Genomic DNA, 22817 nt, shown 5'->3' on the forward strand with positions numbered 1-22817 from the left:
CTGATGTTCTAGAGACAAGTGGGGGTGAGGGGGTCAGTGAGCACTGGGGGAGTGTGGGGTACCTTACCTTGATGCATGCAGTGGTCACCTGGTCAGTTTGGGCATCTTTGTGGCACTTAGACCCTTCTAAAGCAGGGCTAGATCCAAATGTATAAGTTCTGTCCAGGATGCCTTGCTAAATGTTTGATTATCGCTGCAAGACGTCCAAGTCCAACCCGCCCTCGAGACTGCTCAAAGCCCACCTTGTGCTCTTAACGTCCAGAAGCTGGAACACCTTGCTAGACATACAGAAAGACGTTTTTGATTACCGATACTTGGACGTCCTAGTGATTAGGATGTCCAAGTGCTGATTTAAGATGCTTTTTGGACGTCTATGTTTTATTGATTATGAGCCTGTAAGGCACTCCCTTTCAAAAACTAACAAGGATTCAGTAGAGAACAGGAAGGGGACGCATATTACACAAGCAATATGCCAGTAAACACGAAATCCCCTCAGAGATTTAGTAAGGAAAGTGTGAATGGATTTGTTTAATATCCTTGTAAAAACAAAAGTGGCTTCCCCTAGTCTGTCTCAATAACTGACTATGGACTTTTCCTTCAGGAACTTGTCCAAACCTCTTCTGCTCTTACCACAACCTCTGGCAATGCGTTCCTGAGCTTAACTATTCTCCAAGTGAAAAAATATTTCCTCCTATTGCTTTTAAAATTATTTTCCTGTAACTTCATCGAGTGTCCCCTAGTCTTTGTAATTTTTGACGGAGTGACAAATCGATCTACTTGTAGACTTCAATCATATCTCCCCTCAGCCATCTCTTTTCCAAGCTGAAGAGTCTTTCCTCATACGAGAGGAGTTCCATCCCCTTTGTCATCTTGGGCACTCTTCTTTGAACATTTTCTAGTGCCCCTATATTTTTCTTGAGATAAGGAAGCTAGAATTGAACATAATACTCCATTCTTATTCTTGTTAACCATCCCTTTTTTAATAATTCCTAGGATCTTGTTTGCTTTCTTGGCCACCGCCACACATTGGGCAGAAGGTTTAATGTATTGTCTATAATGACAGCCAGATCCTTTTCTTGGCCATTAACCCCCAAGGTGGACCCTAACATCTTGCAACTGTTGCTGCTATTTAGCTTAAATTGCTTTTTTAATACGGTTCTTTTTATTTTAGCTTTTGAATTGTTTTCTCATTTTCCCTTTCTTTATGTGCTTTTCTGATTTTTAGGTGCCCAACTGATCCAATTACTGTGAATTTTCAATTGAAAGCATAAGTGATAACATTTGTTTATTCAGTTTAATTGTATGCAGGACATAGATCTAATTTAATGTTATTTCTCTAAATTGCTTAATATTTTCTTAAGTTTGTTTCTGCAAAATTAAAATCATATTATACAGTAACATAGTAAATGATGGCAGATAAAGACCCGAATGATCCATCCAGTCTGCCCAACCCTACTTGCTACATAAAAATCATTCATTTAATTAAAATTGTCCTTTTTCTTAGATATTTCTGGGTCAGAAATATCTACTGGAATTTCCATCAAAGTTCACCCCATCCCATTTCAGCCATCAAAGCCCTCCCCAGCCCGTCCTCAACTAAATGTCCACATATGAGACACATACTATACCAGACTGCCCAGTACCAACCCTAGTTCCTTCAATATATATCCATTTTTTTCTGATTAGAGATCCTCTGTGTTCATCCCACGCTCATTTGAACTCTGTCACCGTTTTCTTCTCCACCACCTCCCTTGGAAGTGCATTTCACGCATCAACCACCTTCTCCGTAAAGAAGAATTTCTTAACATTACCTTTCACTTACCAGTAATATCAGCTTTTGATATTTCTGTTTTATTTCAGTCAGGCTCTCTGTAGATTTTGCACCCAGAATGCTGTACCAGTCTTTAAGCAGCAGATCTTCAGAAGCCATTGTTAAGTACTAATGAGCCCCATCACAGAAGATCTAGAACAAGGAAACAAAATTCTTTATTATAACAAAATCAAATTGCCAAACTTGGTACATGTATAGCAAGATGAAGAAGTTATTGTATTAAATTGCCTGGAATTTTGTGATACTGTGCTGGGAGGATGAATTTTGAGAAAATGCTGAAACCTCAATTGTTTGTTAGCATATTCCTGTGTTAATTTTTTTTATGAGAGATGTTTGCAATTGTGCCTGTATGTGGTATTTACTTGTTATAATTGTAATCTTTGTAAACCATATAGTTAATATACGGTATATACATTTTTAAATAAATAAATTCTGAATGTTTTAAATACATAAGATGTTTTTTTAGTCTTCACATGTTGAGGAAAGTGAGATCCTGCTTCCGCCAACAACATTTTGCTGTCCTTGTACAATCAATCATTCTTTACAGACTGGACTATTGTAATTCCATCTATCTAAGTCTAACCAATAAAAATCTTCAAAGATTTCAGCAGATCCAGAACACTGCGGCTAGGTTGATCTTCGCAAAAAGCAAATTTGACCATGTTTCCCCGCTTCTGTCAAAACTTCACTGGCTTCCGGTGATTTCTAGGATTCACTTTAAATCTACCTGCTTAATATTCAAGATCCTACATGGCAATCTTCCTCCCCTAATTCCACTATCCTGGAATTCTTCGAGACCTGACACTACCAGATCCACCCACAAACTCAAACTATCTTTCCCCTCATTAAAAGGCATCATGTATGCAGGTAAATTAGGGAAATCCCTTTTCTTCAAATTCACTGAGATTTGAAATAACCTTCCTGCCCCGCTGCTGAAACTAGGCTCATTTCAATTATTCCAAAAGCACCTGAAAACCTGGCTTTTCTCCAAAACGTAAAGCTATCTATTTAAAATGTAAAGCTAGCTATCCTCTTCATAACCTCTAATTTCTTATTATGTCCTTCCCTCATTTATTGAATTTACCTGCAAACCATGCCAAGCTCTATCTTTATGGAGATGATGCGGTATACAAACTTAAGGTTTAGTTTAGTACTCAAAAATTCAATTTACAACTATATTATTCTACTTTACAATTCTACTTCTATAATTACTAAGGCCCAGATGAACAAAGCTCTGACACCACAGTAAAAAATACTATGGTGGGAACAATTTTTTTTTTTATGACAATGCTCAGCACAAAAGCATGCAAATTATATGCATGCTTTTCGTGTGCAAAGCAAACAGAAGGAGAAAGAAGAGTTTTGCCTTAAATATGTAACAAACAACCAAAAGAAAGGCAAGCAAGATGTTAGAATCCACCAAACAGTTACATTTATTGTAGTAAAAAGTCACAATATCATAGAAAGTTCCGACTAGGATCCCAATTTTGGGGAATGCAACTTAGGAAATGCAATATAATACAATAGTCAATTAGGTATTTGGGGGCCAACCCATGAAGACTTTGATAGACTACAATCAATTCCACCTAAGTGCACGTTAGTTAAGCACATGCTTCGGTTATCCGCAGCCTACCACCATGGTCCTGGTTTTTTTACACTAAAGTCAATGGATGTAAACTCCGGATAATTGCAATTCTGATAAGCACACAATCCACTTATGCGCACTGATGTAGGTCCCACCTGTATTCTTTCACGTAACGTTTACTCCGGTTAAAAGCAGTCACGTAGATGAGCCTTGTGTTTTAGAACAGCAGTTTAGGCCCGGACATGTGTTCAAACTTTCGGAAATGCACAGTGGCGTCGCATGGAAAAAAATCATTGTCTTTGGTTGAATGTGTCCACCATGCTGATGTCAGACGCCGCTTAGGCGTTGTTATTACAGTACATGTACATACATTGAAAGGGCCTGTCCTGAGAGTGGTGTACTCCAGGTACTTCTGCAGTTGCTCATGTATGGCCTCCCAATTAAAGCAACAAAAACCAAGGAATAATTGCAAACTTCAAATGTGATTACAGGTCACTCGTCCTAAGATATGTGTTGGTAGTGATCGATGCAAGCACGGAATCTTGCCCCTGAGCTGTTGATCTTGTGAGAAAAATGACGGTGCTCAACTCTCTTCACATGGTACTCCGATTAAGCGCACACTCCTTTAAGCACACATGGCAAACCGGTCTGAAGGGCTTGCACTTAAGCGGAGTCGACTGTACCTGACATGGAATTCCATCTTAAGTCAAGCTAGCTTGATGTAATAATCAGATACATGTTTGCTTCTTGTTAGTGTAAACAATGGGCTAGATTCACTAAATGTTCCGATCCTGTACTGACAATCGCAAAACCAGTTTTACTGGTTTTGCGATCATTCCCCGAACCAATTCACTAAATTGCTGTCCAATCAATCTCCTATCCGATCCAATCTAACCCATGCAATTTATTAAAACCTCATGTAAAATAGTCAAGCGATTGATTCACTAACAATTGCTTGGTTATTTTGAATTGAGCTTTTTTAATTCTAAAACCCGACTGCTGCAGACCAGCTTTTTTGAGAAGTCTGCCTATCATTTTTATTATTTTTTTCCAAGGAACAGATATTTTGTGTGTATTGCAATTTTTTTTTTTACTTAATTATCTATACCGTTCTCCCAAGGGAGCTCAGAACGGTTTACATGAATTTATTCAGGTACTCTGCCCCATAAAAAAGAAAAGACAGACGCAGACCTATCAAAAAATGTCATCCCCCCCCCTGCGACCCACAAATGGCAGGAGGGATGCCGACTCCCTCCTGCCTTCAGGAATGCCCCGGTGTGAGAAGGCCGGGAAGCAGCCTGTTTTAGATTTCTGCCCGCTGCTGTTTGTTAGAAGGTAGGTTGGTCTTGTGGTTGGCGGGGTTCGGATGGGAGGGAGAGATGGGTCAGCAGCGGGGAGCGGGTGATGGGAGGGAGGATTGAAAGATGCTGCAGAGGGAAGGCACAAGGGGATGGATGATAGGGGAGGAAAGATGTTGCACATGTGGGGCAGAGAAAGGAAAGAGGAAGAATTGGGGTGGAGGACATTTCTCTTCCTCCATGCTTTTGAAACCTAACTGTCTAGTACATAGAAGGATTCTTACTACTCCCTGTTGTTTTCTTTTTCTTTACATATTGTAGTTCCAGCCCTTCTTTTAAAGTCAGTATTTTCCCTAATGCTGTGTTTTTAAACTGTATTTTAGTTAATAGACGGTTTTAACATTTTTGTGCACCGCCTGGAAGGTTTGATTAGGCGGTATGGAAAGGTCACTTGGGTCAGCCACAAAACTTAGAGACTTGGCATATTTTATTCATCATATACAGACCCCCTGGTCGCTTCAGAAGAGCCAAAACCAGGAAGTTACAGAGATATTTATTCATTTTTCTGGCTCTACAACTGAATTCTAGAAAAACCTTTTCTTACCAATGGTTGGTCCTAAGCTCACACTAGCAGGTCCCTTTTCTAAGCCCAGGAGGGCGGAATAACCATAAATGGCCAGTGCAGACAGGCTAGAACATGTGCTTGGGTATAAGAAACGTTAAATAAACTAAGAGCTGGTGCTGCCAATGAGGTCTCTAAAAGCTAAAGTTCTCTATTTCCTTCTTCTTTGGAAAATGTGGCCTTTCCGGCAGCTCAAAACAAAATGAAGAGGAAACAGCAAAGGCAGCTCCCGAGATGCTCTGCGAGAGTCCGGGTCACGCGGCTGCGTCACGCGTCACGTGCCCCGGCCTCGCTGGATTGAGCCCAACGGCCAAACCCCTCTCACCTCCGGCTCGCGAGGCAGCGCCGGTCCAACTCCCAAGGCGCACGTGAAGGCGGCGCAGCGCGCAGCACGCAGCGGAAGTGTGGCGCGGCCGGAAGCGACGCCGTCTCCATGGTAGCGAGGGACGCCGTCGGGTCGGTCTCCATGGCAACGAAGCAGCAGCGCTCGAGACTTGCCGCGGGCGCGCTCCGGTAGGTTTTCCTTTCTCCCTTACAGCGCGGCGGGGGATCTGGCTGGGCTTACACCGGGTGCAGCGCGCAATAAAATTGAATCAGGTTGGGCAGACTGGATGGACCATTCGGGGTTTTATCTGCCGTCATCTACTGCAGGGATCTCAAAAATCCCTCTTCGAGGGCTGCAATCCAGTCGAGTTTTCGAGATTTCCCCAATGAATATGCATGAGATCTATTTGCATAGAATGAAAGCAGTGCACCCAAATAGAGCTCATGCATATTCATTGGAGAAATCCTGAAAACCCAACCCGACTTTTACTTTACAGCAGGGGTGTCAACGTCCCTCCTCGAGGGCTGCAATCCAGTCGAGTTTTCAAGATTTCCCCAATGAATATGCATGAGATCTATTTGCATAGAATGAAAGCAGTGCACCCAAATAGATCTCATGCATATTCATTGGAGAAATCCTGAAAACCCAACCCGACTTTTACTTTACAGCAGGGGTGTCAAAGTCCCTCCTTGAGGGCCGGAACTCAGTCGGGCTTTCAGGATTTCCCCAATGAATATGCATGAGATCTATTTGCATAGAATGAAAGCAGTGTATGCAAATAGATCTCATGCATATTCATTGGAGAAATCCTGAAAACCCGACCCGTCTTTTACTTTACAGCAGGAGTGTCAACGTCCCTCCTCGAGAGCTGCAATCCAGTCGGGCTTTCAGGATTTCCCCAATGAATATGCATGAGATCTATTTGCATAGAATGAAAGCAGTGCATGCAAATAGATCTCATGCATATTCATTGGGGAAATCCTGAAAACCCGACCCGACTTTTACTGGGAAGAAGCCTTTCTCTCTAAGGATACTGGAAAGCAGCATTTTTTCTCAGTGCGCACTGGGAAGCATGGAAGTAGGAAATTTGTGGGAGAAAGCATGGAAGCAGCGATTTTCAGAGTGAATGTTAAGCAATAAACTTTTTTATCGGTACAGTAAAAGGAGAAAGAGCTTTAGTGATGATGTAATTTGGGGGGGGGGCGCGAATAAGCGAATCCGTAGATACGGAGGGCGAAGTGTGTACTTAAGTGGCTGATGTGAACTTTTGCTCTTTGCCTTTAATATTATCCTTTTACCTGAAGACTATTCTTTTTTAGAACCGTAGTTCTGGCCAGGACTGTGTTAACTGCTAGAAAGTATGGATTAATAGAAACATGATGGCAGATAAAGGCCAAATGGCCCATCCAGTTTCTGGATAACTCCTTATATTTATTGACTGCAAATTAAACCTTCAGTAAAAAGTACATTCCTTTCACTCAATTACAAGTATTTGACTCGCAATCTGTATGAACAAGAGGTGATAATTTGAAGGTTAAAATGTGTTAAATAGTTGAGATGAAGTCTATTTAACAATTAAGCAGTCTAATGAAGATGTTCTCACTGTTGGATTGTACAGGATATCTTTTGGTCTTGCTGTTTGTGCTCTGTAATAACTCTGGCCGCTAGTTATAGATTTTGACCAAGGCAACATTCATGAAACATAGTACATTCCTAGGTTCCAGATAAAAACATTTAGGCTCCTGAAGGTAGAACACATCAATTACTTTCATCGGTTAGCTGTTTACATTCTGAAAATTAATCTTTTTTAGCTCCAGGATGAGGGAAGTGCAGTGTGGTGCAGTGGTTAGAGCTACAGCCCCAGCACCCTGGGGTTGAGGGTTCAAATCCTGCACTGCTCCACTTAATCCCCCAGTGCCCCAAGTTCATTAGATAGAGTGTGAGCCCGCCAGGACAGATAGGGAAAAATGCTTGAGTACCTGATTAATTTGTAATCCACATAGAATTGTAAGATATGCGGAATATAAATAATTAACCCCCTCTTTTACGAACGGATAGCATAGGTTTTAGCTCCGGCAGCGGCAGTAACTGCTCCAACACTGATAGGAATTCAATGAGCGTTGGCGCACTCACCGTTCGTTAAAGAGGGGATAAATAAATAAATGCATTGCATAGGATTATCATAGATCTTAATATAAGTGTAATTAATCAGTCCCACTTTCAAAATATGTATATATATTTTGCATATACAAAGAAAGTTTGTGAAACTGTTACAGAGACATTTCTGACCTCTTTATTAAACATTGAAAGCATTGTACTTGGTTCTAAATCCTAAGGGATCAATGGAAAAATAGCTTGTTCAACTAAGAAGGATATGGCGTTACTCGAGAGGGTTCAGAGGAGAGCGACACATCTGATAAAAGGGATGGAAAACCTTTCATACGCTGAGAGATTGGAGAAACTGGGTCTCTTTTCCCTGGAGAAGAGGAGACAGAGGGGATATGATAGAGACTTATAAGATCATGAAGGGCATAGAGAGAGTAGAGAAGGACAGATTCTTCAAACTTTCGCAAAATAAAAGAACAAGAGGGCACTCGGAAAAGTTGAAAGGGGACAGATTTAAAACGAATGCTAGGAGTTCTTCTTTACCCAACGAGTGGTGGACACCTGGAATGCACTTCCAGAGGGCGTAATAGGGCAGAGTACAGTACAGGGGTTTAAGAAAGGATTGGACAATTTCCTGCTGGAAAAGGGGATAGAAGGGTATAAATAGAAGATTACTGCACAGGTCCTGGACCTGTTGGGCCGCCGTGTGAGCGGACTGCTGGGCACGATGGACCTCAGGTCTGACACAGCGGAGGCATTGCTTATGTTCTTAACTAGAGAATGACATGGTGACAAAATTCATCACCGTTCCCGTCCCCGCGGATAACCGCGGGAAATAATCCCATGTCATTTTTTAGTGTCTATTTCAGCCTCAGTCCTTCTACACCAGCATTCTTCAAAGCAAAGCTTGAGGGTCAGTGGTTCTACTCATGCCACATGTAACTTGATAGAAACAAACTATCAAGCAGCTAATAAACACCCGAGACACTACTTGAACTGATTTTGTGTCCTTACTGGGGTGACATATTCATCATTGTTCTTGTTTGATTTTTTAATGCAGACTATTGTATCTATATGGTGCTGTACATAATAGTAAATCATTTAGAAGAGCACTTCTTCAGGGGCAAAAGCTCTTCTCATCAGTGTTATTTTATACACCATTATAAGTACCTTTATTGCACCTCTGCTGATCCGATATCAGAGGAAATACATGCTGAAATTACAACTCCTTGAACTTGTGTACAAGTACATGCCTCCATAATCCGCTTTTTACATGCATGTACTAGCAAATGGGCATGAAAAATGCTTCTTATTATCTCCATTGCCAGGTTAATAGTGGCCATGTTTGAGAGCCGGCTTTTGGTACCTCAGCCCTTAAATGCAGGAAAAGAAAACATAGCCTGAAGAAAAGCATATGAAAGGCAACAAGCAAAGCAAAACAGAAGGAAACTGCACCGAAGAGCAGGACAAGAGTCAAGATAATTCTGAAATATTGCCATAATAGAAATACATTGAAATACATCTTTTATACAGAATTGCTACCAAAATGCTTTCAATTGCCTTGGGAACCATGTAAGCAATTTTCAGTGTTATTTCAAGATGTGCTGCGGTAGCACCTCCAGTATAGTCTTTCGTAGCTCATTAGCAATTTCTTTAATGAGTTTTTTAGTGATAGATAGTTAAAGTATTAGACAAGTGACAGATTGTTTGTCTTTTAATGATTTTTCCTGTTTCAGGCCCATTACAAAGCAATTAGAAATCTGACAGCATTTTCACTCTGCATTACTGATCAACTAAAGTGATGAGAAATGAGAGGTGATGAATATTAATTGTATATTTTCATATGATTATCATAAATTATTACCTTGTCTAATGTGCTGCAGGTGAAGTAGGAGTAAAGCAGGAAAATGCAGTCGGATCTGATAATTTGAAACACTGCATGACTTAAGGGTTGATTCACCTGTTTTGCAGCCCAAAAGAAGACTGAGGTGAACAGCTATTTATGCAGGCTGATGAATAAAAATATTTGCTATTGAAAGCTGAAGCGGAGGCTGCGTGGGAGACCAAATAGAGTGAAAAAGATGTTTAATGAGGCATTTTGTGTTTGCCCTGCTCCGAGTCATGAAATGCATTAGCTGCCTCATTTTCCTCTGCACGAGCCCCTCCATCCTTTTTTGGATATGCCAAGTCACTCTGAGGATGCTTGGATTGTGATGTCAGCATACTCTAAGGCAAGAAGCTAAAAATGGCTTCCCGTCAACTCAGTTGTATTTACTTCATCAAATGATTCTTTTTCAGGACATCCCTAATGAGTCTGAATGAGGTGAGAAGCTCAAAACTGTCATAATGGGTCAGACCAAAGGTTCATCAGGGTTCGTTTCTCCTTTCCAGCAGTGGCCAGTCCAGGTTACATGTAAATGGCAGGATCACCCAAATTACTTAGCAATTTCTATGCCTCATTCCTTAGGTAAATGAAGAGGAGGTCTAGCTTTTCTAGCTCCCAGCAATATTTCAATCGATGAATAACCTTTATATTCACCTTACCCAATTGAGCCTCTTTTACTTAATCTCATGCCCCTTAATCTCTTAGAGGCGTATGAGATCTCTTAGAGGAGCAGACTGGATGGGCTGTTTGGTCTTTATCTGCCACCATGTTTCAGATTGTAAGTCACTATGATTTTTATGAGAGGTGGTATATAAAAAGCTTTTAAACATTAAGCATTACTGCTTACATCCAAGTCTACCTGGTTTATAACAGTTTTTATGGACCTTTGCACACACATAGAGATGCAGGCAGATATACACAGGTACACACAATAAAAGCAGACACACACAGAGTTGGAAAGAGGTAATGAATGGTATTCCTCACTGAATTATTTTCAAAGTGCTTGATGGGCTACATCTTAGAGATTCAGATATGTATTTCATTCTCATGAATTTCACAGAGAAGTGTCATAAGTTTTGTTATAAAACGGTGTCAGGACACTATGTGCCACTGGGAGAAGTAGGACTCAGAAATTCTCCTAACACAAGCAGGCCATTTTCCAAGGGGTTTCAGAAGGGGATCAGTGGCAAAATTGCTCCTTTGTTTAAAGCATGTTTATCCATTTTTGTTCTAATAGTGAAAATTTCTGATTGTGCAGTTTTTGATTGAATGTCAAGAATGGATGTAATACAGAAGATTTTAGACATTGAAATCATCTATGTAAAAGTGAATTTAAAGGAGTTGTTTTGGTCCAAAGAATAGAGGCAGTTTATGCCCATTAACAATATTTTCTGTTTGGGTGTTAATTCTGAGATCCTTTTCTAAAAAAAAAACAAAACTCAAAACTTGTAAACCAAGGCTGGTGCAGAGAATTATTGAAGGTCTGATATCGATTGTTAAGTTTTTCAGAGTTACCGGTATTTTCTTTGCCAACCCTTTTTGTTAGCAACACGTGGATGAGTGCTAGATTAATAGATCCATAAGTTTGTATCGCAGTGCAATGGGAATCGAAGTGACTTGCTCAAGGTTACAAGGTATGTCAGTGGGGTTTGAACTTTTGATTCCCTATTCTTAGTGCTTCTCCAGACTGTAATCTCAATGAAGGAGGGTGTCCATAGGAGCCAGCTCTATGTCTACCAGAGGAATTTCAGCAGCTGAAATACTGAGCATACTCCTTCATTGTGTTCAGAGAATGATAATTTGAATTGATTTGAGGTTAACATCATCCAGGGATAGTATCTTCCACTGCATTGGTCCCAGGGAATGGACCAATCTCCCTGAGTATATTTATCAACAGCAGAATATACAGAATTTCAAGAGATTACTCAAAAGACACTTGGTCTGTCAGATGAACTACAGGGTCTGAGATTGTTTAATTGAGGAGGAGTGGAGACTGTTGATTGCAGGGTGCTGGTCACTGATGAACTCTATGGTCTGGACGATTTTATGGTTATAGTGCTGTTTGTCGTTGATACGACTTGTTTGTTATATCTTATTTTATGTTTTGTATGTTGGTGTGTAACTTGCCCTGGATGTGGGTGGGGGATGTGGGGTTGGCATGCCCAATCATTTTGAAATGTTGCTGCAGCATCTACAAAGATTGCCCAAACGATCAAAGAATAGCAAATATAAAAAGAGAGGAGAGGACACATTTGACTGATACATTTTTGCTTTTGTAAAATATATTTTAATGTAAAATTAGATTTTTCAGAGCACAATACGTATATATTTTTACATTTCGGTGTACACCACTGTGACATTCAAGACTGTGCAGCATCTTTGTGCATCAGTATACTTTTTTTCTGTACCCAGATGCTGTAATCTCATTTTCAGTCCTGTGGGTGTGTAATTATATACAGTAGACATAAAGTACTTATTAGCTATAATTAAAATGAACACAAAATGGAATGTAAAAAGGTGTTAGAAGCATAACACATGAAAATAGGCCAGTAATAACAATGTTAAAAAGGGATACATCGAAATAACTGTAGTCTTAAAGCAGAAGTGATGGAGGTGGTATTAGAAAAGACCACAGACTAGCAGCGTTTTGATTAAGTTCATGGAGACATGGATATAGTTATCCTAAAGGGGGTGGTAGAAAGAAAGGGAAGAAGAGTAAAAATATGTTTAAGAAAGGGTTAAAACAACAGAACTGCAGGATCTACCAGGTAGGGTTCATCTGCAAAGAGGGTTTGGAATATCTTTATACAGCCCTCCCCTCAGGCAGAAGAAACAGAGTTTGATTACTGCAACACCAACATACATTATGCATTCATATATGATTTCCTAGATCGGGGGGGGGGGGGGAAACCTAAAAACTAAAACCCTCAAACCCTTTCACAGAGACACCACAGAGAGAAGTTCATGATGCTAATTTTGATGTTTTTGCTTTGCATTTGTAGATCACTTTGCCGTAAAGCCTTCTAAAGGCAGTCAGTCAAATTGAATAAATATAAACATACTGATTAAATGGTTATTTCATGCATATGAGAATCATAAAATGTAATAACTAATAGTTTAAATGTTTTATATTTGATCAGTAAGCAATGGCTAACCTCAAAAGGCCCAAATGCTCAAGCTCAACCAGTGGTCAAAACTGTGGGACAATTGTCAGAAGATCATCAATGCATTTGCCACATACCTGCTTAGAAGATAGATTAGTCCGAGGATACCTGGATGAAGCCAGCACATCATCAATTCCACCAGACTATATGCCAAAGTAAGAATTTCAGATTTGTTTAAACAGGGAAACAAAAATCAAGGGGAGGTATTCACCAAGATTTCTGACTTAAACTAATTTCAAGCCAAAAATATATACAAGAAGTTTGCATCCTGTGTTAAAATGTGTGACCTCTATCCTGCATGGCTTATGCAATTCTTTCCTATCCTTCTGTGTGCGGATCTTTTACAACTTGGAAGTGCATACAGCAGATAAGTTCTGTGCTCAGTTGGATTTTGTGCTTATTCTGATTACATCATTATTTGCCGTAGGCACTAACAGGATAGCAGCGGTGGGAACTGTTTAATTACACATGTTTTTTCTTGGAATATGACCCAGTAATTTTCAGTAATAATCATGGTCATATATTAGGCCAGATGTTTATATCAAACTGGCTTTAAACAACTTTTGGTAAACTGGAATATGCCCCACACTAAGAAGTACCATGGTTGGAACATTAAAGTTCCAGTTTATGTGGAATAAACAGGTCATTCCTTCCACTACCCAAAATCCCCATTCTCCTTTCATCCTAAATCAAATGTGCAGAAATTCAAAGATAAATGCAACAAAAATAAAAAGATCATTGCCTAAATAGCTTATTTAATGTGTTCATCAGCAAAATTGGGTATAAGGGGACAGACTTAAAGATTCCAATCTGTATACTTTGGAGGAAAGGTGGGAGAGGGGAGATATGATAGAGACATTTAAATACCTTTATTAAATGTGCATGAGTTGAGTTTCTTTCATTTGAAAGGAAGCTCTGGAATGAGAGGGCTAAGAACATAAGAATTGCCGCTGCTGGGTCAGACCAGAGGTCCATTGTGCCATGGCAATCCCTGGGTCAAAGACCAGTGCCCTAACTGACACCAGCCCTACCCGTGTACATTCTGGTTCAGCAGGAACTTGTCTAACTTTGTCTTGAATCCCTGGAGGGTGTTTTCCCCTATGACAGACTCCGGAAGAGCGTTCCAGTTTTCCACCACTCTCTGGGTGAAGAAGAACTTCCTTACTTTTGTACGGAATCTATCCCCTTTCAACTTTAGATGAAGTTGAGAGATGATAGGCTCAGGAGTAATCTAAGGAAATACTTTTTTTTTAATAGAAAGGGTGGTATATGTGAGGAACAGTCTCCTGGAAGAGGTGGTGGCAACAGAGACTGTGTCTGAATTCAAGAGAGTGTGGGATAAGCACGTGGGATCTCTTAGAGAGAGGAAGAGATAGTGGATGCTATTGATGGACAGACTGAATGGGCCATTTGGCCTTTAGTTACCATCATGTTTCTCTTTTATCCTTACAAAAAGGGCCCGAATTGGAGTAGGGTGAAGGTAGACCCAGCATTTATACATCTCACAGCTGCCAAAAGGAGGTTATAAAGATGATTTTATAAACTGGCACCTAAATAAAAGTTATGCAAAATATAAAAATATGAAAATAAGTCACCATGTTGTGAATAAAGTTTAACTCCAAAACCATAATAGAAAAATGATGATTGTCAAATGTAGAATGTAAATAAATAATTAAGGAGAAAATGGATGACTAGATATAAGAAAGCAATTAGAAGATAATGAGGTTTGATGTTCTTCATTATATATTAGAAGTAATTGCTAGCCTTAAAAATTGTCTCGCTTTTGTAGAGGTAACATAGGAGAGAGACAATTTGACAGGCAACACTCTGGTACTAAGTGACAGTGAGTGGAGATCCTTGGCAACTGTCATTATCCTGCTCTTCAATTCATATCCCAAACTGTGATAGAGTCGACCCATATATTTGTTATTGAACCAGGGTCTGTCAAAATAGCCACATTGTCTGCTTCTGAACAGTGCTTTAAGCTGCATTGTGATTTACACTATATTCTCTCTTCATACAATGCATACTGCATAATACATAGTGGCACGTTTAACACAAATAGCATAAAATATTTTTCCACTCGTCACATAGTTAACTCGTTGCTGGGGAATGTGGTAAAAGCAGTTAATGCAGCTCTATTAAAAAATTCCTGGAGGTAATGGCCGTTGTGGGGAAAATGTGGCCAAAGACTGGCAACTTTAGTCATTCTTTCCTAGAAATGGTCACAAATATTAATGAGATGCAAAGCATGCAAATGGATTGAAGGTAACTCATTATTATGCAAATTGAATAATTGCTTTCTATGTTAATTTAAAGGAATTCTTTATTTGAACCTTAGCAGTACGTACAATGTAAGAACCAAATGTTCCAAATAAAATTAATTAATATTCCAGTCAAACTGCATCAGTAGAAAATAAACTGTTAAAGCAACAAAAACAGTAATCTTGAAGACTAGTAGTAAATCTCCCATAACTGATTACATGCCTGGGCCAATGTTAGGATTTCTCAGACGTAAACCCTGTTTTATGTGTGTACTCCGCCAAGGATGCTGAGATCACGGACCAAAAATTCATGTTTTTCTATAGCTGGTATCAGCTCAAAGAATGTCTATTATCCCCAAAGCTCATCACAAACCCACAGAAAAAAACAATTTTTTAGCGTTCTCAAGTTGTCTTCCAAGAAGGTTGAAAGCAGCTATACCCATTGGACAATTCTTCAGATGAAGAATTTAAGAAGATAGCCAAGATCCTACAGGACAAATTTCTGGCTAGAGGCTATCCTAAAAGTGTCATTCATAAAGCTTACCTCAGAGCATGGCATGTGAACAGGGATTTAATGTTGATGAACAGCAACAAAGAAGTCTCAACCAACCAAATCTGTGTGTTATCCCATTTTACTCAATCTTCCGCTGTTGCTGCCAGTGTTAAATCTCACTGGCACGTTTTGCAACTCCATCAGGTTTTCCAGGAAAATCCATGCATAGCTTTTACCAGAGGTAAAAACCTTTCAGAACACCTGGTTTCCTCTGATTTCCAACCCAAATATCAACATCAACCGTGGCACAGGGTATCATTCCCTTTGTGGTAAATGTTCAGTATGTAACACAGCTCTCTCTGGTAACCCATGGGTCCATCCTGTCACGAAGAAAGTTTATCATCTACGATCATGGACGATCTGTGAATCCAAGTTTGTGGTATATGTTATTTCCTGCCCCTGTGGACTCACATATGTGGGCTGCACCACTCGTAGCATCAGGACCAGATTAATTGAACACCATAGCTGTCATAAAACAGGGAAACTTACTGCTCTGATGGTGGCCCACAATAACACTTACCATCATGCTTTTTCCCAGTTAAAATGGTGCATTTTGGAACAGATTCACACATATTCACCTTCTCAAACGAGAGAATTACTGGATTTTCCATTTGAAATCATATCCTCCATTGGGTCTCCATGAAAATGTGGATAAATGTTTCCCCACTTGAATCCAGTTTGGTTTTATATTTTGCTTTTCATTGCAAGGGACTCCTTGCATAAAGTTTCCTTACATTCATTGATATTCATGTCTCAACGATTCATTTTCTGACATTGTTATGTCAATGCAAGTTCGTTGTTCTCGCGAAATCTCCTGGGCGTTCTTAAACTCCCGAGATGCCATTATTATTAGTAGTGTTTTTTGGATTCCCTCATGCTCCGGGATATGGCGCTGACAGAATAAATGTAACTTCTGCCGCCTTCATTTTGAAAGCCCGCTGTTTGTGTATCTCCGCTCCTGACGAAGGTGGCGAAACGGAGCTCTGTCGAGTGGCGCTATTGATTCTCCAGGGCAGCACATGTTCTTTAAGAGACGCAGCCAAGTACTTCTTTGAATTAAACAGTTCTTATGAACTTTAAATCTATGAATTATATTTTTACCGATTGTTAATTCATTTTTGTAGCATTCAAGAATTTTTCTACACATTTTTCTTCTTATTCTTTCATGAATTTTTCTTTATGGATTGAGTTATGTTCTCAGTTTACTTAGAGATTGTCACAAATTTTGATCAACAACTTTTTTAATACTTAAGATTCGCAGTTTGAACTTTTCTAGTATGGAATTTTAGAGCACGCTAGCATGAATTTTTCTCAAAGCACTTGCACTTTAAGGACCTTACACACTGTGATGTTTTGGGGAGTTTATTGATGATAGTCAAGATTTTTTCCATACACATCTCCCTAGTCAGCTGCTAAGCTTATCGCGGCAAGGGATCTCCCTGCTGCGATGAGTTTAGTGGCCATAGCTACAGTTGCCAGTCTCTTCCCCCCGCCCGAACGAACACAGCAGAAGGGATGCCCAGTAACCTCCTGCCTGAAACCCCCCCCACCCACACCTGAAGATCGTGGCAGGAGGGTACCCAATCCCTCCTGCCAGAAACCCCCCCACCGTAGATTTCCCAAAGCTGGGGGCCCCCCAATGCGGTCCCCCCCATGCAGACCCCCACCCCTCCTAAACCTCTCTGGACCCCCCCCTAACCTTATAATGTTGGCCGGAAGGACGGGTATTCCCACCATCTGGCCGGCAGGCCTACCTCCGTCAAAATGAGGCAGCCTGCCCCTTCCCAGTGCACTGTGGATGCACCGGGGAGGGGCCTAAGGCCTGATTTAAATTTTCTTTTTTCTTAGCTATTTCTGGGCCAGAACCTTGTGTGTGATTATTAAAATATTTAGAGAAGAGAATAGAATAAAACAGAGGAAACAAATCCACAAACTCAATTAAACAAAATAGAGTAGAATGTACTGAGGCTGGAGTCGGTTCAGAGAATGGCCACCCGGATGGTCTCGGGAATTAAGGATCTCCCGTACGAGGAACGGCTGGACAAATTGCGTCTGTACTCGCTCAAGGAGCGCAGGGAGAGGGGGGACATGATCAAGACGTTCAAGTATCTCACGAGCCGCATCGAGACTGAGGAAGATATCTTCTTTTTCAGGGGTCCCGCGACAACAAGAGGGCATCCGTGGAAAATCAGAGGCGGAAAACTACGAGGTGACACCAGAAAATTCTTTTTCACTGAAAGGGTGGTTGATTGCTGGAATAGTCTTCCACTGCAGGTGATTGAGGCTAGTAGCGTGCCGGATTTTAAAGCCAAATGGGATCGACACATGGGATCTATTTACAGGGCAAAGGGAGGGGAGGGACAGTAGGGTGGGCAGACTTGATGGGCCGTGGCCCTTATCTGCCATCTATTTCTATATTTCTATGAATTGTCCTAATAAAGACTGGTGAACACAAACTATTGCGTAAATGTCCTTTTATTCATCCAATAACTCAATGAGTCAACATGTTCATGTTTCGGCCATACAGGCCTGCTTCAGGAGTCTACAATTATATACATACATAAATAAATTAAAAACAGATCGCATGAAAAGCCACATAGATACAAATGACCATAAATACATAATAATAGAACCCTAACACATTATAAATGAAAACCCAATTTCACATAAAAAACAAAAGTTAATAATACGAAAGAAGAGGCACAGGAGATGTCAAAATCCGCCTTCAGTTACATATTGGTGATTTTTCAAAGCCCCAAAACAAGTGCATTTTATTTTGTATGTTATGGACTTGTTTTTGGACTTTGAAAAATCACCAATAAAATATATGTAACTGAAGGCGGGTTTAGTTTGTTCAAACAGCCAGAAAGAAGTTACTGAGCCTCAGGGTAAAGCAAACACATATTGCAATCAATTATTTTCAGATATTTTCTACTGAGAACCTTTGAGCAATAAATAATTGTTTATGTTGTCCACTATCTTTACTTATATTTTTACTTTAATGCAATATTTTTAGTACTCTTCTGGTATTATTTTTACAAGCTTCTTTTTTAGTCCATTTAGAAGTTATTTTGTTTAGATAAGTCACTGACCACAGAAAGATCATCTTTTTTCTATCATTTTCTCATGTTATCCCTTAGAAGGCTCCGGTCTCCCTATGCGAAAATAACCATTACGAATGCTGATGGAAAGCACCGTTTGAAGCCACCTTGCACTGGCCTTCACTCCCATCTTCAGTCTGCAATAGTAGTCAGAAGGTCAGGGTTCCAGGATTGTTCTGCACATCAAACTGAATCAGTTCCGAGTGTTGATGGAACAGCAGACCCTGCGAGCACATCAAGCACTAGATCAGTCTCTAACAAAAAGAGAGCTGTCAGTGCTCCAGCAGGTCAGCTCAGGTAATCAATGCTGTTGTCTTGCTGCTTTTAACTGTGACTGCTGGTGTTGTATCACGATTCATCTGCCTTAAGCACTTAAAGCCCTCTATGAAAAAAGCCCTCTATACTTTCTGGTACACGGTATTGCTGAGGCTCTGAGGATATTAGAAAAAAGTATGACTGTCGAACACAGGGCAGATTTTGGGTGGGCGCTCAGTGCCCTCCGCCTCCCCTCCCTAGAGGGGAATCCTGAAGCTGCACAAGCTGAATAACTCCCCAAAGGCACCTAAAATGCTGCTCTCCAGCTCAGTGAACTATAAATGCTCAGTTTTAGGAGCATAAGTGGATTTTGGCAATGGTGGCTTAGGGAGCTGAATCCTGGGTGCCTTTGGGTAGGTGGTACCACATTGAAATCCAGGTTTTAGTGCAATTCAGGAGGGAATTCATCAAGCAGTGTTATGGCCTTAATGCGCATTAAGAGAATTAGCATGTGCTAAATGCTAAAAACCCATAGGTATAGAATGGGCTTTTATCATTTATCATGCATTAATTCCTTTAACACGCGTTAAGGCTTGATGAATTCCCCTTAATATTTTCTATAAAGGATCCATCATATGGTTTTAATATCAAATTGTATATCAAATTACCAAATAAATATAAAAAGTCCAGCTGTTTTAAAAAATGACACTGTATAAAATAAAGCACTGAAAAGTCATTAAATATATTTTGCTGTTCAAAGGACAAATTAACAAGATTATGAGCTTTTCTGAACCTCTGGTATATGTGACAGATTTTCCTGTAAAAGCCATGTGGCTCCAGTTTGTAAGCGCCAGAGCTGGACGATCAGAGTGATGGCTTATAAAAATGGAGCAAGAGGTGTCTTCGCTAAAGTTGCTGCCTCGACAATGAAAGTGGTAAATAGCTCCTCATAGATTTTACGACCTACTTTCTATTGTTTTCAGGGTGATCTAGAATAATGTTAAACTGCTGTGGGGTTCTTCAGTACGTATTTATTTTTGGAAATGCAGGCCGTTTTAAATTGTGAAGAGGAGATATACGGCAGATTGCTGGTTTAATTGCTTGCAAATATTCAGCCCACGGCTAGGATGAGGAGTGAATACAAGACATTACTCAATTAGCTTTCCTAATAGGTTATCTTCTTTTGGTGTCAGTCACATCCTCATATAGAAGTGACTGCACTACAGATTTACATCAAATCAGTCACCGAGTTGCTTCAAACTCCAATAGTCTTTTAAAAGAGCCAAAACAAAAAGCAACCCCCACCTAAGTCCATGCACTTTTTCTCATGATAACTGTCTTACCTCCTGCTTATATTTGAGCTGCTAGAGGATTGTACGGAGAAGCTGAAGCTACACAGGGCTGCAAAGCGAGTCTTCCTGGCAGATGGCACTGAAGCACTGGAACCTAAAGACATTCCCCATGATGCCGACATCTATGTTTCCACTGGAGAGCCTTTTTTAGACCCATTCAAAAATATTAAAGGTAAAAAAAAACCAGGAAATGGCTGTAGGGTTTCAATTAAAAATGATTTTTGCCCTGTCTTTTTTGCATGGTTTAACAAAACTAATGTTTACCCATTTACAGCTCAGTAAGAGGATAATGTGCTTAATGAAAGAAAAATCTACTGACACACATTCATTGGCCTTCATTAGCACGGGTGCTTAATTTAATCTAGATTGGAACAGACATTAGGGAGCCTGCAGGAGGTTAAATGGTGAATATATCATAAATTAAAGCTGAGATTATTAAATTTACTGTTTAGTTTCAGTGACACCTAACAGACACAATTCATTAGGTGTGCTTCGAGAGAAAGAAAAACTCCTTGGAGAAAGGCCATTTATTCATTTAGACCTCTCTGAAGAACCATGACACTAATATTAAGAATCATTTTAGAGCAAATTTGGAATTACTGATCACAACTGTTTATTGCAAATAAATTGAATTTTTAGTCTGGATACTTTTGTTGTGGTTTAAGCACAATAATTAACTTTTAAAATCAAGGCAGCGTGGGAACAAAACTGGACCAGATATTTTTTTAAGATAAATTACATTATAATACCAGCATTAAAATATAATCAGTGCTCAAAAAATAGAGCAGAAACAGTTTGGTTTGGCGTTGTGTTTGCTCATAACAGATTCAGGTATTTATTGGAATGTTTCTCCTTTTTCTTTCAAATAATCAATATCTTGATATGAAGTGACTAGCAATTAGTGCTTTATTTCTGAATATATGTTATGCTGATTTTACCAAAAAAATATATATAAACAAGAAAGGATGTCCAAAAAATCAATATCCAAAACAAACACCCTATAAGGCTCAGGACTACATATATTCTATATAAAGGAGAAAAGACCTCAGTGTCCAATAGGGGCTATAAAAAGCTACCCACATAGACAAGCTAGTTTCAAATAGAATTTGAGACCAGCAGACACATCCTTGGCCAAAAACTCCCAGATCAGTGAAAATCTACTTCATAGGAACGCAATATTTAAATTATTTTCAAAATATCACAGTCTATTTCAGTTTCCAAAGAAACCACAGTCTTTTCAATAAAGTCACTTATCTGAAGAGTGCTGTCTTCTCAATACTTGTAGACGTAGTGCTGAGACTTGAAAGACTGTGATATTTTGAAAATAATTTAAATATTGCGTTCCTATGAAGTAGATTTTCACTGATCTGGGAGTTTTTGACCAAGGATGTGTCTGCTGGTCTCAAATTCTATTTGAAACTAGCTTGTCTATGTGGGTAGCTTTATATAGCCCCTATTGGACACTGAGGTCTTTTCTCCTTTATATAGGATATATGTAGTCCTGAGCCCTATAGGATGTTTGTTTTGGATGATGATTTTACCATCATGTAATTGTACATTTATATGAACTTTTGTGGCAAAATCATCCTTTCAGCGCAGTTTAATAGAAGAGGGGTAAGTAGGTGATTGTATAAGTGGGCACCTCCATATGCACACACTGCAGCCGCTCAGTAGGAACTTCTTAAATGCCAGAACCCAGATGCCTATGTTCTGTTACAGAATACCAATTTAACCTGCTATTGCTGGCATAAATGCATCTGCCTAAATGGGAACATAAGAATAGCCTTACTGGGCCTAACATATGACTAGCAATCTTACGGGATCTTAGCGTACATATTCCAACTCTCATAGCAACCTAATAAAGAAATCATCAGTCCAGCAGCAAGATGGGGCTACCTAGTCTTTTAACTGAGGCCCATATTCTATAAATGGAGCTTTAAGTCTAAAATGCAGTTTAAAAGCGGACAAGAGAAATTACAAGGTGCACCTACCAGTACCTAATAGCACTGTAGGTGTGGCTATGCCAGAAGTGTCGTTAGGTGCCTGGAGGAGCAATTCATTTCAAAGGTAGGCCTTGAAAACCCTGTACTATATTTCTGGCTCCTGCCTTTGCCAGAGGATGATTCTGTAAATGGAACCATCACATGATTGACCGTCAACCCTGCCAGTTTCCCGTCTTCATTTCCAGCATTTAGCCTGATGGGTTCCGGTATGCTGTGTACATCTTCTTTGGTAAATACAGATGCAAAAAATGTGTTCAGTTTGTCGGCGATTGCTTTGTCCTCCTTTAGCACTCCCTTTATTCCATGGTCATCCAGCGGGTCGTTTCCCCTTAATATATCAAAAGAACGGCTTGAAGTTTTTCACCTTCTTGGCTATTTTTTCCTCGTAGTCTCTTTTGGCCCTTTTTACTGTCTTATGGCATCTGCGTTGATGTTGTTTGTGCTTATTCCAGTTTTCGTCCGTTCTTGACCTT

General features: G+C 39.9%; 2 protein-coding genes across 11 annotated transcripts in view; one reads left to right on the top strand and one right to left on the bottom strand.

Moving 5' to 3' along the window:
• The window catches only part of DNAJC24 (DnaJ heat shock protein family (Hsp40) member C24), a 44491-nt gene extending 38746 nt beyond the window's left edge, over nucleotides 1–5745 (bottom strand). The window contains exons 1-2 of one of the 2 annotated variants that reach the window (XM_033928563.1): nucleotides 5662–5745; nucleotides 1823–1963 (exon numbers count right to left, since the gene is read on the bottom strand). In XM_033928563.1, coding sequence (XP_033784454.1) covers nucleotides 1823–1930 — 108 coding nt within the window. In that variant the 5' untranslated portion in view covers nucleotides 1931–1963; nucleotides 5662–5745. Of the gene's footprint in view, nucleotides 1–1822; nucleotides 1964–5318; nucleotides 5565–5661 lie in introns of those variants that run through there. The other variant, XM_033928562.1, reaches the window with a different exon arrangement.
• Nucleotides 5734–22817, top strand: part of DCDC1 (doublecortin domain containing 1) — a 209531-nt gene continuing 192447 nt past the window's right edge. For 4 of the 9 annotated variants that reach the window (XR_004537631.1, XM_033928552.1, XM_033928559.1 and 1 more), the window contains exons 1-7: nucleotides 5770–5849; nucleotides 9096–9339; nucleotides 9651–10090; nucleotides 12793–12971; nucleotides 18774–19031; nucleotides 19801–19924; nucleotides 20351–20513. Coding sequence is in view for 7 of the 9 variants with exons in the window: in XM_033928552.1 (XP_033784443.1) it covers nucleotides 12799–12971; nucleotides 18774–19031; nucleotides 19801–19924; nucleotides 20351–20513 (718 nt within the window). In the remaining 2 variants the exon portion in view is untranslated. Of the gene's footprint in view, nucleotides 5850–9095; nucleotides 9340–9650; nucleotides 10091–12792; nucleotides 12972–18773; nucleotides 19032–19800; nucleotides 19925–20350; nucleotides 20514–22817 lie in introns of those variants that run through there. The other 5 variants (XM_033928556.1, XM_033928555.1, XM_033928553.1 and 2 more) reach the window with 5 other exon arrangements.

The sequence above is a fragment of the Geotrypetes seraphini genome, chromosome 19 (genome assembly GCF_902459505.1).
Source record: "Geotrypetes seraphini chromosome 19, aGeoSer1.1, whole genome shotgun sequence".
Lineage (NCBI taxonomy): Eukaryota > Metazoa > Chordata > Amphibia > Gymnophiona > Dermophiidae > Geotrypetes > Geotrypetes seraphini.